The sequence below is a fragment of the Colius striatus genome, chromosome 1 (genome assembly GCF_028858725.1).
Source record: "Colius striatus isolate bColStr4 chromosome 1, bColStr4.1.hap1, whole genome shotgun sequence".
Lineage (NCBI taxonomy): Eukaryota > Metazoa > Chordata > Aves > Coliiformes > Coliidae > Colius > Colius striatus.
The window spans coordinates 61,403,964-61,419,754 of NC_084759.1; the positions used below are offsets into that span (position 1 = coordinate 61,403,964).

A 15,791-nucleotide genomic window follows, 5' to 3' on the forward strand; every position below is an offset into this window, starting at 1 on the left:
AAGTGCTGACAGTGAATTTAATTCCCGAAGTTAGTATAAATTTCCCCACACTGTCTTGAGCGTTTCAAAGTTCAGGGACTCAAAGACAAAGAGAAATGCTCTCACTGTGTGAATTACCACAGGAAGTATATGGGTTTCCATACATACCTAGAGAGATGCCACTGCAGCGTTTGTAGTTCTCAGCAAGTTCCCTGATGACACCAAACTGGGAGGACTGGCTGATTCCCCAGAAGGCTGTGCTGCCATTCAGCAGGATCTCGACCAGCTTGAGAGTTGGGCAGAGAGGAACCTCATGAGGTTCAACAAGGACAAGTGCAGAGTCCTGCATCTGGGGAGGAGCAACCCCATGCACCAGTACAGGCTGGGGAGAGACCTGCTGAAGAGCAGCTCTGCAGAGAGAGACCTGGGAGTCGTAAGCTAAATATGAGCCAGCAACGTACCCTTGTGGCCAAGAAGGCCAGTAGCATCCTGAGATACATCAAGAAAAGTGTGGCCAGCAGGTCAAGGGAGGTTCTTCTTCTCTACTCTGCCCTGGTGAGGCCTCATCTGGAGTCCTGTGTCCAATTCTGGGCTCCCCAGCTCAAGAGGGGCAGAGAACTGCTGGAGAGAGTTCAGTGCAGGGCCACCAAGATGATCAGGGGACTGGAACATCTTCCTCATGAGGAAAGGCTGCAGGAACTGGGGCTGTTTAGTCTAGAGAAGAGGAGACTGAGGGGAGATCTTATTAACATTTATAAATAGCTAAAGGGTGGGTGTCAGGAGGTTGGGACATTTCATTTTTCTATAGTAGCTAGGAACAGGACAAGGGATAATGGGATAAAGCTGGAACACAAAAAGTTCCACTGAAATATAAGAAAAAACTATTTCACTGTTCAGGTGAGGGAGCCCTGGCACAGGCTGCCCAGAGGGGTTGTGGAGTCTCCTTCCTTGGAGGTCTTCAAGACCCGCCTGGACACGTTTCTGTGTGACCTGATCTAGGTGAACCTGCTTCTGCAGGGGGGTGGACTAGATGATCTCTAAAGGTCCCTTCCAACCCTATCATTCTATGATTCTATGATACAGCTCTGTGCTTGTCTGTTGGTTGTACCAGCCCGAGGTCTTACCTGCTCCCAAGTTCCTCAGCTTGTGAACTAACACAGCATTAGCTGAGTCTCAGATAAGAAACTACTATGTTTTGTAAAGAAAATGAAAATTTATTACTTCAGGAAAAATTTAGGAGAGACTTTGGCTTCTATTTGGAGAGCTTTCTTGGCAAACAGAATGGCTTCAATTTGCTTCTGGAAGCTTAAATTCTATAGAAACAAAAGGGAGATGCATGCATACATACATACATACATGCATATGTATGAAAATATACATGCATCAGCACAGCTTATTTTTGACACTCCAGTCTTCAAAGGCTGGCGCTATTCTTTTTACATCTTCCATCTTATTAAGTGAAAGTCTTATGGGAGGTGATTCCTTTAAGATCTGTGCTTGGAAACAGCATGCAGAATTAAGGGCATAACAGGACACTTTTCAACTGCCAATTTGTTTCCTTGTGCTGTTTATGTAATGAAAGCATTATTGTCACACAGCTGAAAACAAAAGAAAACTTTATGGCCCATGAAATGTGTTTGTGGAACAATAAATAAATTGATTACTCTCCTCACCAAGCAGGAGCAGGGGATAAGAAGTCTGGGTAAGGAATATGGGGTAAGTGCTCATATGTGCATGGTGGAGAAAGTTAGGCAGGTGAGTTCTGATCCTTCTGTTGAAGAGAGAGATCAAATTAAACAGATGAGTATCCCTGTTAGCCAGATACAATCTTCCAGGCTCTGCAGGTAGAACTTTACTGCGTGAAAGCTCGTGATTTAATTGTAATGCATTTCTGATAAGGAAATGTGTCTTGAGAAACTAATGCAGACACTGTAATGTGAAAGAGGATTTGTAAGGACATTAACAGACTTTGTTGTGAGAAAAATTCCTACTGCAAAAAAAAAAAGTTTCTGCTACTAAAACAGTGTCAGCTGTGGTAGCCTCAATCTGTGTCAGTTCCACCATTTTTTACCAGGAATCATAAACTTTTATGACAGATAGCGGGCTATTTGGTTTATTGTCCTCGTACTGCTCTGAACAGCTACTTCAGTGTAAGTGATGAGAGCTTGTTCCATTTGAATCAATAAAAGAGGATCCATGAAAAGAGATATGCGATGGATTCCTATAATGTCAGCACCAATGATCAGTGAACCTAAATTTGTGTTCCACTTTTGTCCTCTTTCCTTTCAGTGTGGTGTTTAGTTTTTGCTTCCTGACTGTATTTGATATCCTTAAGCCTGTAACCTTTATTAACGGTTCTTAGATAAGTGCTTTTGTTGATGTTTGCAAGAGGGAGTTCTTACCAGTTTGAAGTGCCTACTGGATTAAGGCTTGCTACTGAACTCCACCTATGAAATCCAGATGATTTCTTTTTCTTTTCTGTATAATGTTACTTCGTCTTCATCAAGTCCCAAGCATCCTTCTCTCCTTCCACATTGCTTCCCTCCCTCCCTTGCGAGTCCCAGGCAAATGACTGAAGGAAAGTTCCAAAGTGGAGAAGAGAAAGTGCAAATCAGAGCAGTCAACATCAAGGGAGTGAAAGAAATATTGACAAGATGTTGGTTTTGGCAGCCCAGAGACATCCTCATCTAGGTTCCCTCTATAGCCAGGGGGTAAAAAACCAGATGCCATCAGAAGGTAATTAAACCCATTCTACAGTAGCTGTTGAAGGTATCTGGAAGTGTCTGGCTCTCCGTTGATTGCAGAGGTGCACACATAACTGTTTGAGACAAATAGATTTTAAGAAGCTGGAGTTATATATAATAAAATCTATCCCTTTGGATAATTTTCTTAGCAACTTTACCACAATTGGTACCATCCAGCAGCCTGGATAAAAACTATTGCTTCACTTTGAATGGAGCATCGCGACATTCCTGTTTCAGAAATGCATACTCAGGTTTCACACCCTGCACTTCTACTGAGCAGAGCCTGGCTGATTTCTGAATACAGGCCTATCTGCTTTCTGAAGGCATGCTGTTCCCATTTGTGGTATCCCCCAGTCGGTATCTGCACAAGTGAATCAAGTAAAGAGGATATAATACCAAATATCCCAATAATTTTGGTCTCAAAAGTCATCTGGAACCAGTTCATGTGATTTGACATAGAAAACAGCAACACATCCCTATGAAATAAAAGCTAAAAAGGATGGTAAAAAGGATGGAAATGAATGAAAAAGTACATTGCTAAAAGGCAGCTTTTGAAACAAAGTAATAATTTGGGGATGCCAATTCAGATTCTGAAAGTGACTTTGGAATAGGGAGACCAGGACTCACCAAACCAGAAGATGTCTGAAAAGCAATGTTGCCTGTAAAAGCAGACTACATTTGAAGTGCTCTGGGAAGCCCCAGTGCTCCTCTGCCTAGCAGTAAGAAGCTGAAATGGTCAAAGGGTTTGATTGTATGGTCAGCACCCTGTTTAATGGGCTGAAAGTGGAGCAGCTGTTTAAACAAATCTTTTTAAAAGTAGCTAAACTATGGGTAGAACAAAGCTTATATTTTTTTACCTGCTCAAACTGGAGGGAGTCAATCATTAGGATGGTTGTATCAGCTCAGACTAGGCAGAAAATGTAACAGTACCGTTTGAATGAGCTCAGTGATGCTGATATATGCTGATGCTAGAAGGAAATCAGTAACTCTGGTTACTGGGATATGGACAGGGGTCTTCAGATGCTGTGGGAGCTTAAAAAATCACTAATAATAAAACTAATGCTGCCCTAGGAAAGGGAACCAAAACCAACCCAAACTGGTTTAGGCCATCTTCTGTTTCTTGAGTTGGAAAATTTGAACCAAGTACAATTCAATCTGTTCTTCCAACCTTGCTTTAATAACATCTGCTGGACTCTGTTGGCTAACACTCTCTCAAACTCCCAGGAGACCTGGGAGTGCATCATCAGTGGTGACATTTTTAACTGAGTCAAGACAAACATTTACCCATCAGAGAATGAGTTATCTTGAATTTAATATGTGTGCATTTCCACACATATCAAATTCGTTCTCCGGTTGCATTGTAATGATGATGCCAGTTTTGAAGTCTAAGTGCACAGAAACTGCTTAATATAGGTTATTTCATTTAGTAGATTGGTCATTCTAGTAAAGATTTGCTTGTAAAACAATTTGAAATAATTGTCTGGCTGGTTTAGGTCTGGTTTTGTATCTAATATTAGATTATGAGAGAAGAAAGAATATATCAATCAGGTAGCTCTTCTCAATAACTTTTTCTCATAGTGGTTATTGATTTAATTCCCACCATTCTTCCATTTATTGAGGATAAAAATACAGGAAAATTCATCTTTATTTCATATAACATCCTTTGCAGAAACTGGATCCTCAAATGCATCATCAGGTTATAAAGAAAGACAAGATAAATTATAGAAAGAGTACTGCAAAGAGGATTGGTATAAATTAGGGATTTATGCTCAAGAGAGCGCTTCTAGAGGGTGAGATCAATAAAGAGACTTAGACTAGGGAACTATCAAGAGTTAACATATGAGGTTTTTATTTGGACAGTACAATGATAAGGCAAAATGTTTCCATGCCACTTTTCTAGATAACTGGAGTTGCAAAAGAGTTAAGCTGCTGTATTCATCACCTGGGAGACCGGCATAGCCACTGCTAACTGACAGGGAGAAGGCAAGGAGAACAGGAGAGATGTTCTGTGTGTGGATGGCTGGAGAAGCTTTGTGAGGAGCTTAACAACAAGGCTATTAAAGGGCAGTTTTGAACTATGGGCTTTCATGCCTTAAAGAGAAATGGCAAGCTGTGTGAGCCACCTCTTACCATGGGACCCAGCACATCCATCACTCAACACTGAGTGTGTGTTGTCATGATCTAATGCTAAATTCCTGGATCTCCATAACTAACTGTCTTAGCAAATGGCACAAGTAAAGTTCCCAATAACTCAACAAGTCCATTTGACCAATAAAGAGACAATCCCTGCCCTAAAGATGTGTCTAGAGGAGATGGAGTAAGCAAACTCAGAACCTGTGCTCCCTTTCTTGTCTTACTCAACTGTGCTGCATCAGCCTTCTTGGGCTGGAGGAGAGCTGGGACCAGTAGGTCACCTTGTGGCACAATTTCTGTCCATGGACATTTCTGCGGTCTCCTGCCTGTGTGAGTAGTATAATTGATGAATGACCTGCAAAAGCTGAGCATCAACACTGCTTGAAGACAAAAAGAGAAAGCAATAAGCACTAACTGTGCCTGCATATGAGGTAAATTAACTGCGAGTAACTAAGGCATATGAAAAGATATTCTGAATTCTGCCTTTCACCATTCTGCTCTTCAGGATGTGGGGCAAGAAAAAAAGAGAAATTTTCTGAATTAAAATGCCACCATTAATTTGAAAGTGGATTTAGATCTCCTTTTTTCTCTGTAGCATAATAATTGATGTCTCTCATGTGGGTTCTGTATTCTTCCTCAACATTTGTTTATCTAATTAATTCTGCCTCTTTATGCATGCGAGGTTGTTTAAATTTCTCATGGGACGTCTCTCCTGCCTGTGTTACACTGACTGGCCTTTTCATGTTGCTAGTTTTCCTAATTATCCCTGACACAATAATGGAAAACAGCAACCTTCCTCACAGGCAGTGAAAGAAAAGTCTGCCTGACCACAAACACCAAAATAACCCCAGTCCTTATCATTTATTCATCACGGCTAAAACTTTGCTTTTACTTTGGTAGTCCCTAGGAGTGCAAATTACATGACATAGGTGAGACAACCTAATAGCAGCTGCCAGCACTTCTAGCTCCTTCCCTTCTCTCTTGGCCACAGGGTCTCACCCTGTCATTTGCACTGGGTCTACTGCTCATCTTTCCTTACAGTTTTCTGATTTAATTTTGTGTTTATTTTCTCTTCCCTCCTCCATCTGGAAGCCAGGCTAGGACACAGTTCTTTAGGCATAGGTTAGGCAGTCCAAGTCTTTCGTTGTTAGAAATTTGTATCATTGTAACTAGTGCTGTGACTGGAATTGGCATTAATGAATAACGACCATGACATAACCATATCATGTCGTGCTACACCTGTGGTGTCACAGCCCTCCATCAGAGCCTCAGTTACAGCAGTGATCTTACTGGAGAACCAACTTTTGGAAAGATTAAGTTGGCAAGTTGTAAATTATGAAGCACGTTACCTGGTGTAGTGAAAAACCTCTTCATTAGCGTAGTTGTGAAAACCAGTTTAGTAGGAGCCTTGCCTGAGCTTTGTTTTCATCACAGCAACACAAATTCTGTCCCAAGGGCAGGGGGAAAAAGTGGATACTGGGGAAGAAGGAGGGGCCACACAAGAGAGGACTTTACAAATTAGAGGAAATTAACTCACAATTAAAAGTTCTTTTACACTGTCCCACCTCACAAGACAGGCAGCATCTAGTTGAGAGCAGCATCTGAAATGCAATGCACTGAGATTAATTGTTTTAGGTTTTTTTGGGGGGGGCAGGGCTATTAATCTACAGCCCTGCTGAGGTGCCATGGTAACAGATGCAGCTGCTGGTTGAGATTGCACCAAGGGTGGAAAGTCACTCACTCTTTGGGATTTGTGCTACAGTTTTTGTAAACTTCTGCTCATACCTCTTCAGCCTGAGTGTACTGAAAAAGTGCAGTAGATTTATTTAACCATATCTTAAGTTCTGAGCTGAAATCAAACCAGTAAAAAAGGCCCACAGAAATGGCCCTACAACAGCCCCATGCATTTATTTTCCAAATACATTTGCTTGAACCTATGTGCAGATAAAAAGGGTTTTGCTAACCTGTGGCATAACATTTACATAGCCTTTTGCAAAGCCTCATGTTGCAGAGCAAAGTAATTGTGCTTCTTCCCTGCTTGGAAAAAAGAATCCCAGAGAGACTTGGTGAAACACCACAGCACTTGGAGACACTGGAGGCTATGCAGTGCAAAAGTAGCCATTTAGCATGAGTGAAGCAAGGCTGTTAGATGTAATGTAACTTATGTCTGGTACCAAGGTGACTTTGGAAAAAAAAATAGTAAATCCATACATTTTCCAAAGTCTCAGATCTACTTAGTCTTAATTGAGAGAATGAGGCACCTCACACAGCATCTGGTCCTAGAAATGACTGTCATTATCTCAGCAGTTGTGCTTTTTAACTGAGAACAAGTGAAGGGCTAAATTAGAGTCATGAGGAATCCAGGTATGTGCGAGAATGGAGACCTGGAGCAAGCATAGCAGTGGCGTTTCACAGGCTTGTTGGAACAGCTAGCAAGGTACCAGCCCATGGCAAGCAGTTGCTCATGCTGGTGAGACATGTGATTTTCTATGTCTGCTGGAAAATATTGGCTGCACATCTCCGCATGTCACAAAGTGGGGACGCTGTGCCAGTAGCTTGTGATTCGGCACACAAAGTGTCTGGGGACCTGAGGTTTTGGGGTTGCCTGAGAGCGTGGCTGCAGCCAGAGCAGCTGCATCAGACTCCCCATTGGGATTGGTCTGTGGCCAACTCTGAACTCTGAAACCAAGCCTGGAAATTGATGTGAGAGATGGTTGGTTGCCAAATGCCCATGCCAGGTGCATTTCTGACAGCTGAACAGTGTCCATGACCAGCTTCCATGGCCATAGGTTGTCCCCTGGCTGTGTTGCCTTTGCTGGGCTTACATGCATGGGAGGGTAACATTGCAGCCTGTGGTGCTGTATGCTTGAGGAAGGGCAAGGGGTTGCCTAAGATGACAATGAATTCTGCAACAAAATGCATGCCTTTTCTGAAAGAAGGCAACATGAGAGAATGTAGCAGTCCAGCTTTTCACTAGTTTTGCATTTTTGAGTGTTCTCATATTTCTGATTGATGATGGAGTAACAGATCTCTAGGGAATACTGTGTGCAAAAGTCCCTCATTGCAAGTGCTATTTTGCCCTCCCTTTTGCTAGAACACCTCTGTTAAACAGCTAACTGTTGAGTTTGATTATTGGGCCCAGAGTAGTTTTCAGTGTTTAACAACTGTCTTCATAGTTCCCTTGTAAATAACCAAATTACTGTATTCTGTACCAGAATGAGGAATAAACACGTTCTGATATAATAACAGCTGTAGAGAAGCCTGGCAGCATAGCAGTGGATCAGTAAGAGCAAAACTATTTCTTGACTAACTCTTAAAATATATTGTTATAAATATACTATACTATACATATGCTTAGCAGGGGGCTTGGACTAGATAATCTCTGGAGGTCCCTTCTAACCCCTACCATTCTATGATTTTATGAAATAATGAATAGTTTTCCTACATGAAACCTACTGCTGTTAAAAGTGGAGATGAAATGATATGAGGAATCAGTATTTATTTATTTTCAAGTGCTCTTTCTTTTACCTGTCAATAAGATTTCTCTCTATTTAAAGGAACTGTGCTGCATTCCCTTCCTGACACTATTAGGCTCATGAACTCACAACTTGAGCCATCACCTACCACTCAGAAAAATTAGGATTTGAATTTACAGCACCTCTTGATTTGGCTATCTTGGCTGCAATTTTTAGATGCAATTAGTTTTGTACTTTGTTGATGTGTTTCTCACATTCACAAGAAACAATGAGAGGTTTGAGAAAGAGTATAAATATATTATTTTATTATTTTTGTTGTTGTTGTTCTTGTATTACTTCTTTTATCATTCAAATACCTATATAAGGCAATTTAAGTCATAGAAACCTCTTGAGTGTCAAATTCTACCACTTCAGAATTGTAATAATGTTACCTCAATCAAGAAATGGTCCCCTTAGATTCAAAGGGGCTACTCACTGAAGTAATTGCTAATAGGCATGGATAAGAGCAGGAAACTCTAGCTGACAACCTTTGACTTGCAGGCAACTTCTTGAATGGATAGATGATCACCAATATGACTGAGGAGTGCAAAGCCAGCTGCATAGCTCCTGTCTATACTGGAGTTTACTGTGCACCTTTATATGCAGTCTTTTACAGATATATGGTGAAACTGAAAGGCCAGCACACTCATTAGGTGATTTAAGCTATCTTCATGAGTGAAAAATGTTGGGTTGGGGATTGTAGATCATCAATAAGTTGCTCATGTGTGAAATAAAAAGTCGCCTTGAGGTCAGCTTCCAGTAAATTCATCCTGAGTTCTGGCAATTTAGAAACAGCTGGCTAATTCCACTAATTGTTTGATTTATTGCTGTGACTTGAAAAACAAGATAGAGGCATCAGACAATAATGACTTAAGCTGAACTTTTAAACACTGCTGCTTTTTCAAATAAAGAGGTCAAGGTCTGTAGCAAATGCAGCTGACACAGGGCAGCACAGCCCACTGGTCTGCAGTGATAGATCTTTACAAGGAGCCCACAGCCTTCTTGATCTGATGAGTTGCATGCCAAGATCCTTAGACAGCCAGATTCACGAGACGTGACCTGCCATGCTGGAGAGATAAGGGATAGCAGAGGTTGAAAGGTGATGCAACCAACAGTGCTTTCTTTGAGTTCCTGACTTCTTATGGCAGGATGGAGCTGGCTGCAGGGGGAATGCAGCAAGTTCCCAAGATCACCCAGTACCACCAGCTTCAGCTATTTCTGAAGATTTTGGTTTCACAGCAATCCTGGTGCTTATGTGCTCTAAAAGCCATGAGCTAATGAGAAATTAAAAGATTGTATCAAAAAAACATTTGAAAACTGTGGTTTTTTTTCTTTTACTTTGTACTTTTTTGCTGAATCACTGAGAACTCAATGTTTGATATTGCTTTGACCAGTGTGTCTAATATTATGAGCTTATATGGCTGTAATTTCCTACTTGCTCAAGACAAGTTTTTCTGCAGAAGTTGCCAATGCTGTTGGTGATGTTGGCAGCCATCAATTTATTGTCAGAGTTGATATTATGGTGTTCTTAGCTTAACATAAGCTAAAGAGTCTGTTTTTCAAGTGGGATTGTGATGCCTTACAAATTCTACACATGTGGAAAGAGTATTTAGGTTACATAGATATGGGTGTCATTTTGGTAATCTATACCAGCATTTCTGAAATACATGTTGTGAAGGAGCAATTAGTGACTAGTAAATGACAAAGAGGTTCCAAATTCTTAACTGAAACCCTGGTCCATGTGCTTTATCAATTAAGGATGCTATTCTGTCAGTTTTCAAGTAAATTTTTTAATCTGTTATGGCTATTAATTGTGGTTTAATACTGTTGTAAATTAAAATTAACCTATCATATAGGATATATCAAAAGGTCAGACTTGAGAGATGTATATTAAATTATCATAGAATTATAGAATCGTAGAATCATAGAATGTAGGGGTTGGAAGGGACCTTTAGAGACCATCTAGTCCAACCCCCCCTGCAGAAGCAGGTTCATCTTTAAAACACAACCAGAGAGTGTACACTAGGTTCATCTTATGTGTGGCAGGTACCCACTCTTCCAAACTCAAGGAACAGAGTCCTCAAATCACAAACACCTCTAATCTGAGAGAGGAAGGAGTGACAGCAGGCCTTCCTCAAGGAGCCCAAGTAGAGCTCCTTGCCAGGTGTACACAAGCTTTCTCTTTCAGAACTCCATCTCATCTTGCCCTCAGAACAAGCCAGTGTCATCTCAAGAGTGTGTGCTAAGAGCACACTGACTGGTCTCTGACGAGGATGCATACAAGTGCTTGGCATTTCCAACTCCTAGTGCTCTCTTCAGAGTGAACTGAGAAGTGAGGTTGCAATGTCCGGGGTTATGCTAGCCCTGTGGTTGCTGCTGGAGCCATCCTTGGAGATGAAGTGAGCGCTGCTAGCAGGGGACTCAGCATGCCCAACCTGCATGGCCTTTTCCCCCAAGCCCTCCATACCACCTCCACTTGTGCTGGAGTAGCGCTGTTGATTAAGAGTTAGTAACACTTAATGAATGAGGCAGCTTGGGAGGTAGAATGAAGTCTGAAGCTATGGCTGGTAGGCCAACAAAGGCAGTGCACTGTCTGTGCTGCAACTGGGACATGTACTAGTGTGACCAGCAGGACCAAGGAAACGATTGTCCCCCTGTACTCAGCATGGGTGAGGCCGCACCTCAAGTGCTGTGTTCAGTTCTGGGCCCCTCACTACAAGGACGCTGAGGTGCCAGAGTGTGTCCACAGATGGCAATGAAGCGGGTGAAGGGTCTGGAGAACAAGTCTGATGAGGAGTGACTGAAGGAGTTAGGGGTGTTTAGCCTAGAGGAGGCTGAGAGGGAACATGATCACTCTCTACGGCTACCTGAAAGGAGCCTGTAGTGAGGTGAGAGTCGGTCTCTTCTCTCCAGTAACAAATAACACGACAAGAGAAAATGGGCTCAAGTTGTGCCAGGGGAGGTTTAGATTGAAGATTAGGAAGAACTTTTTCACTGAGAGGATTGTCAGACACTGGCATGGGCTGCCCAGGGTGGTGGTGGAGTCACCATCCCTAGAGATATTTAAAAGTTGTGTTGATGAGGTGGTGAGAGACATGGTTAAATGGTGGGCTTGGAAGTTTGACATTAGTGGTTGGACTTGATGAACTTGAAGGTCTTTTCCAACCCAAATGATTCTATGATTCTATAACAGCTGTGCTCTGCCATGCCCAGTCTGAGACTGAGGGGCAGTCTGGGAGCCCCAACAAGGGCAGGGACCCAGGCAGCACACTCTAGCCCTCCCAGAGGTGGCAGTTGTATGAGTCTCTGATTTTGTCATGGCATAAGTTATCATAAGTTATTTGGGGTGACAAAAGTGAAATTTCATGGAATAGTTACTAACTTATTACAATGTCTTTATTTATATGCATGAACTACTACCACTGCAGTAAAGCTCTAGAGATTGAAGTGAGCCAAGAGTAACATGGCCTTTTGCTATGCTTCCTATAGACACCATTGCTCTTTGATTAAGTAGGTTGATTTAGAAAAAATCATATTAAATGAATTTAATAACTCTTACAAGCTGACCTAATTTCCTCTAGAAAGATTTAAGCTTTTCTAGTAGACTTGATGGTATGTCAACTCAGCATCAAGAACTTCTGCCTTTTTTCTAGTGCATGACCAGAATCCTGCAATACTGATCGAAAGTAGATTACAGCAGGGGGTACTGTTGTTTAAGAATACCATAAAAAATAGTGCAATTATTTTACGAAAAGAATTCTGTTGAAAACATTACTCAATCCGTTTTTCTCTTTGCAGTTAGTAGCCTCCATCGTGTTTATCAGCTTTGGCGTGGTAGCAGCGTTCTGTTGTGCAATAGTTGATGGAGTGTTTGCAGCACGACACATAGTAAGTATAACAATTTTTCTGTCATATTTCACTTCTTTACTACTTTTGTCATTCCTATCAGGAAAGTGCTTACTTTTATTTTATGTGTAGGGGTTTTAGGTTTTTTTGATAACTCTCTTTGTTGGAGAAATGTCCCTTGGCAAAAAAATTAAAGGAGAACCCATCATGCCAATACTCAGAGGTGATGCCAACTGCTTTATTCATCTCTCATTCATTTCTCATTCATCTCTTATTCATCTAATCTTCCCACTTCAAGTACAGAGGTGATGTAAATTACAGGTGTGCTGAAGTGCATGCCTACTTCAGAAAGGGAAGACACTTCAGCCATCACCAGCATTTGTTTCCTTTTGCATAAAGGCTTTGTGAGCACAGTAAGGATTTGGAACACTCCAGAGAGTGATGAGCTTCAGAAGTCCCCATGGGATCTTTAGAGGGAAGCATATCACAACAGCACAAAAATAACATTTTGTTGGAGCAAAAAACAGCAAAGGAAGTGGCAGGCTTGGATTGGAGGTATTGTGAAGGAGGAACCTACTGAGTGACATAACCCATAATTAACCATCTGCTTGCCACCAAAGGGTTGGTGAGTCAATTAACTAGAACAATTACTATTTCCAGTGTGTCTTCAAAATCCAGTCCTCCTTCTTCATCCAAACCTATTGTTATCTCTGCTTCATGAGGACATATCTAGGTGGTCACAGTACTGCAGTTGCATTAGGGTTACTAGTAGTTCATTAAGTCTATGAGTGCCTAGGAGTTTTTCTCATGACCTTCTTATGTAAGTGCTAGACAAACTTAGAACAAAGGGTTTAATTTTGTCTCTTGAATTTAAAATTAAAATATTAAACAGAAAGAATTAATAGAAGCACAGGACAGTCTGGGTTGTGGGGCCATTTGAATAGACCAGTTCATGTTAGATATGTGGTTTGCTCTTCTATCTTTGGTGATAGAATACTTAAAACCCAGTCTAAACCCAACCTTTTAATTGAGCTTTGGTTTACAAAAGCATCAAGAAACAATTAGTTATATGTTTTAATAGGCACTAGAGTCAGATGTAGTATGCTACACATTACAGCAAGTATGATGATATATGGTCCCCTCATTGCTATGAACTATCACAAGCCTGTTCATCTTTCTGCTTATGTTCATTGAGAGACAGTATAACACTACAGGCATGAATAGAACTCTACTTAATTTTCTGTTAGCAAATGCATCAGAATAATTAGGCTTTTGCTGATTTGGATCATGAAGTTGTAAATGGATTTCTATTTTTATTGTTGTTGAAGAGGGCTTTAAACGTAGGCTTCAGAACTTCAGGTGCTTTGCACAAGGAAGAAGGCATCTTTTGGTATGAACAACTGAATTGTGCAATGTGAGCATGAGTGGACACTTTGGATTGTAATTGTGGTCTGTGCTATATAGACTCTGCGTGATGCTGAAGTAGCCTGCTTTTACTTGGGTTACAGAATCATAGACTCAGATAGTGGTAGGGGTTGGAAGGGACCTCTAGAGACCATCTAGTCCAACCTACCTGCTAAAGCAGGTCCATCTTGATCAGATCACACAGGAATGTGTCCAGGGAGGCTTGCAAAACCTCCAGAGAAGCAGGACTACTAGCTTAAGCTGAAGTAGGCATCAGAATAACAATAGAGCATCCTTCACATCAGTTTGAATATGAAATATCTTCTGATTTTCATTTTATTTTTAGCTTTGAGTTGGGAGAGTTGAGAAGAGAATAAATCACGTTATTATAGATTTTTATTAGTGTCTACCTGCTGTGGAATGAAGGCTATTACTGTTGCACATTTGCTCCTTGTAAAACAGTGGATAGAATAATGAAATACTTTCTCTGTTTTATTTTCTTCCCAAGAAGGCTTAAAATTGACAAAAATTCTTCCAGGAAAGAGATATTTAAATTATTTAAGATTCATTTTAAAACACTTTGCTTAGTAGAAAGCTCTGGAGCACAGCACTTAGAAAATTAAGAACACTGAAGGATAAGTAGCTTGATTTAAAATAGTAGTAGCTTATTTTAAAAATAATGCAGATGTAATTTACTGTGTAAAGTTAATTTTGCCATTGGTCCTTTCAGCTGTCTTGAAAAAAAGAAAGAAGCCAGAATCGAATGAAACAAATCAAAGCTGGAATTAACATGCAGGGATGTCATTTCAGAAAAATATGGTGATCACAGAGGTCCATTATTTGTATTTGCTGGAGACACTTTGTTATTTAGCAGATGAAAATAGCCCAGTTATGCAACAGCTAATGGACATCATTCAACAGCCTCCACTCACCACATGGGAGACCCCATGTCCCGCCTCACATATACATCCTCTGCAGTAGCTGCTACTTTCCTGTCCATGACTGCAAGCCTTGACCATTGCCACATCATCTTTAGCTTTGCTGTTAACCCCATAGTCAGCAGGAAGAAATCCATTTACAAAGAAAGGAAATTGCCTGCAAGAGCTTCTTCAGGTGAGGAAGACAACAAGTAGCAAAAGCATGGGCAAATATTTTAGGTTGTGCAGACAAGTGCTTTGTACCACCTTTCCATATGCTCAGCTGGGAATCATGGAACGTCAGTATTGACACATGACCAGTCACATTTTTCCTATAGCACAGGATAAAAAGAGACCTGGACATGCCTTAAAGCTCTAGGAGAAACCAAGGGCTCAGAGTGGGGAAGTTCTCTCTGCTTAACTGTGAGAAATGCTTTTTGATCTTGTTGAGTGGAATTCATAGATCATATCCAGACAGATTTATTAGAGGGGATCCATGAAAAAAGAAAAAGAGTTGAAGAGCTTGGGATAATACCAATGAGAACACCAGAAGATACAGCAATGGCCATCCACTGGTCATACTGTAATCTATCAAGGTCTTTATTATATTGGAAAGAGATTAAAATAGGACACCATACTGACATGAGCATTCAGGTGATGATTTGCTAAAACAACCCAGTACACAGTTACACAGTTGCCCAGCACTTTTGCAAAAGCAGCCTGATAACATGTGTTCAACTTGCCCACAGACACATCTCTTTGTCTTTTTCCTTGCCAAGCTGCTACCTAGTCAGCTTGCGCTGGGTTCTTCCAGCTCAGATGCAGGATTTGGTATTGATGCTATACAAAAACTAACAGAATACAGTGAAAGAGTTGAAATTCAGGTTCAACTGTTTCTAAAGATGCTCTAGATTTTTCTTCTAAATTGTCCAGCAGAAAATAATAAAAAGGTTTGAGTGCTCTATTAGTTGCCACTTCATTAATATTTTTGGCTTTGTTTTAAGGATGAACTGAGATGAATTTTCTGTATTTAAAAAGCCTAAGACTTGGATAATGACCCTTATGTGGCTTATCATTAATTACTGCTACATCCTCTTAGCTGAAGTTCTGTTCTAATGCAGTTTATGGTCAGACACGAACTGGCTTTAAAAGGAAGTGATTTTTAAGAGTTTGATTTATTGTGGGGCAATGATGGAACAATGTAAATCTATGGATCAGAGTTGCTGCACATAAGCACTGTCCTCTTGTGGTAG

At 40.9% G+C, this 15,791-nt stretch overlaps 1 protein-coding gene across 1 annotated transcript in view; it reads left to right on the forward strand.

Annotated features, from left to right (window-relative positions):
- Window positions 1–15,791, forward strand: part of TMEM255B (transmembrane protein 255B) — a 66,344-nt gene that overhangs the window by 19,084 nt on the left and 31,469 nt on the right. Inside the window, exon 4 of the mRNA XM_062020567.1 lies at window positions 12,170–12,259. Coding sequence (XP_061876551.1) covers window positions 12,170–12,259 — 90 coding nt within the window. The remainder of the gene's footprint in view (window positions 1–12,169; window positions 12,260–15,791) is intronic.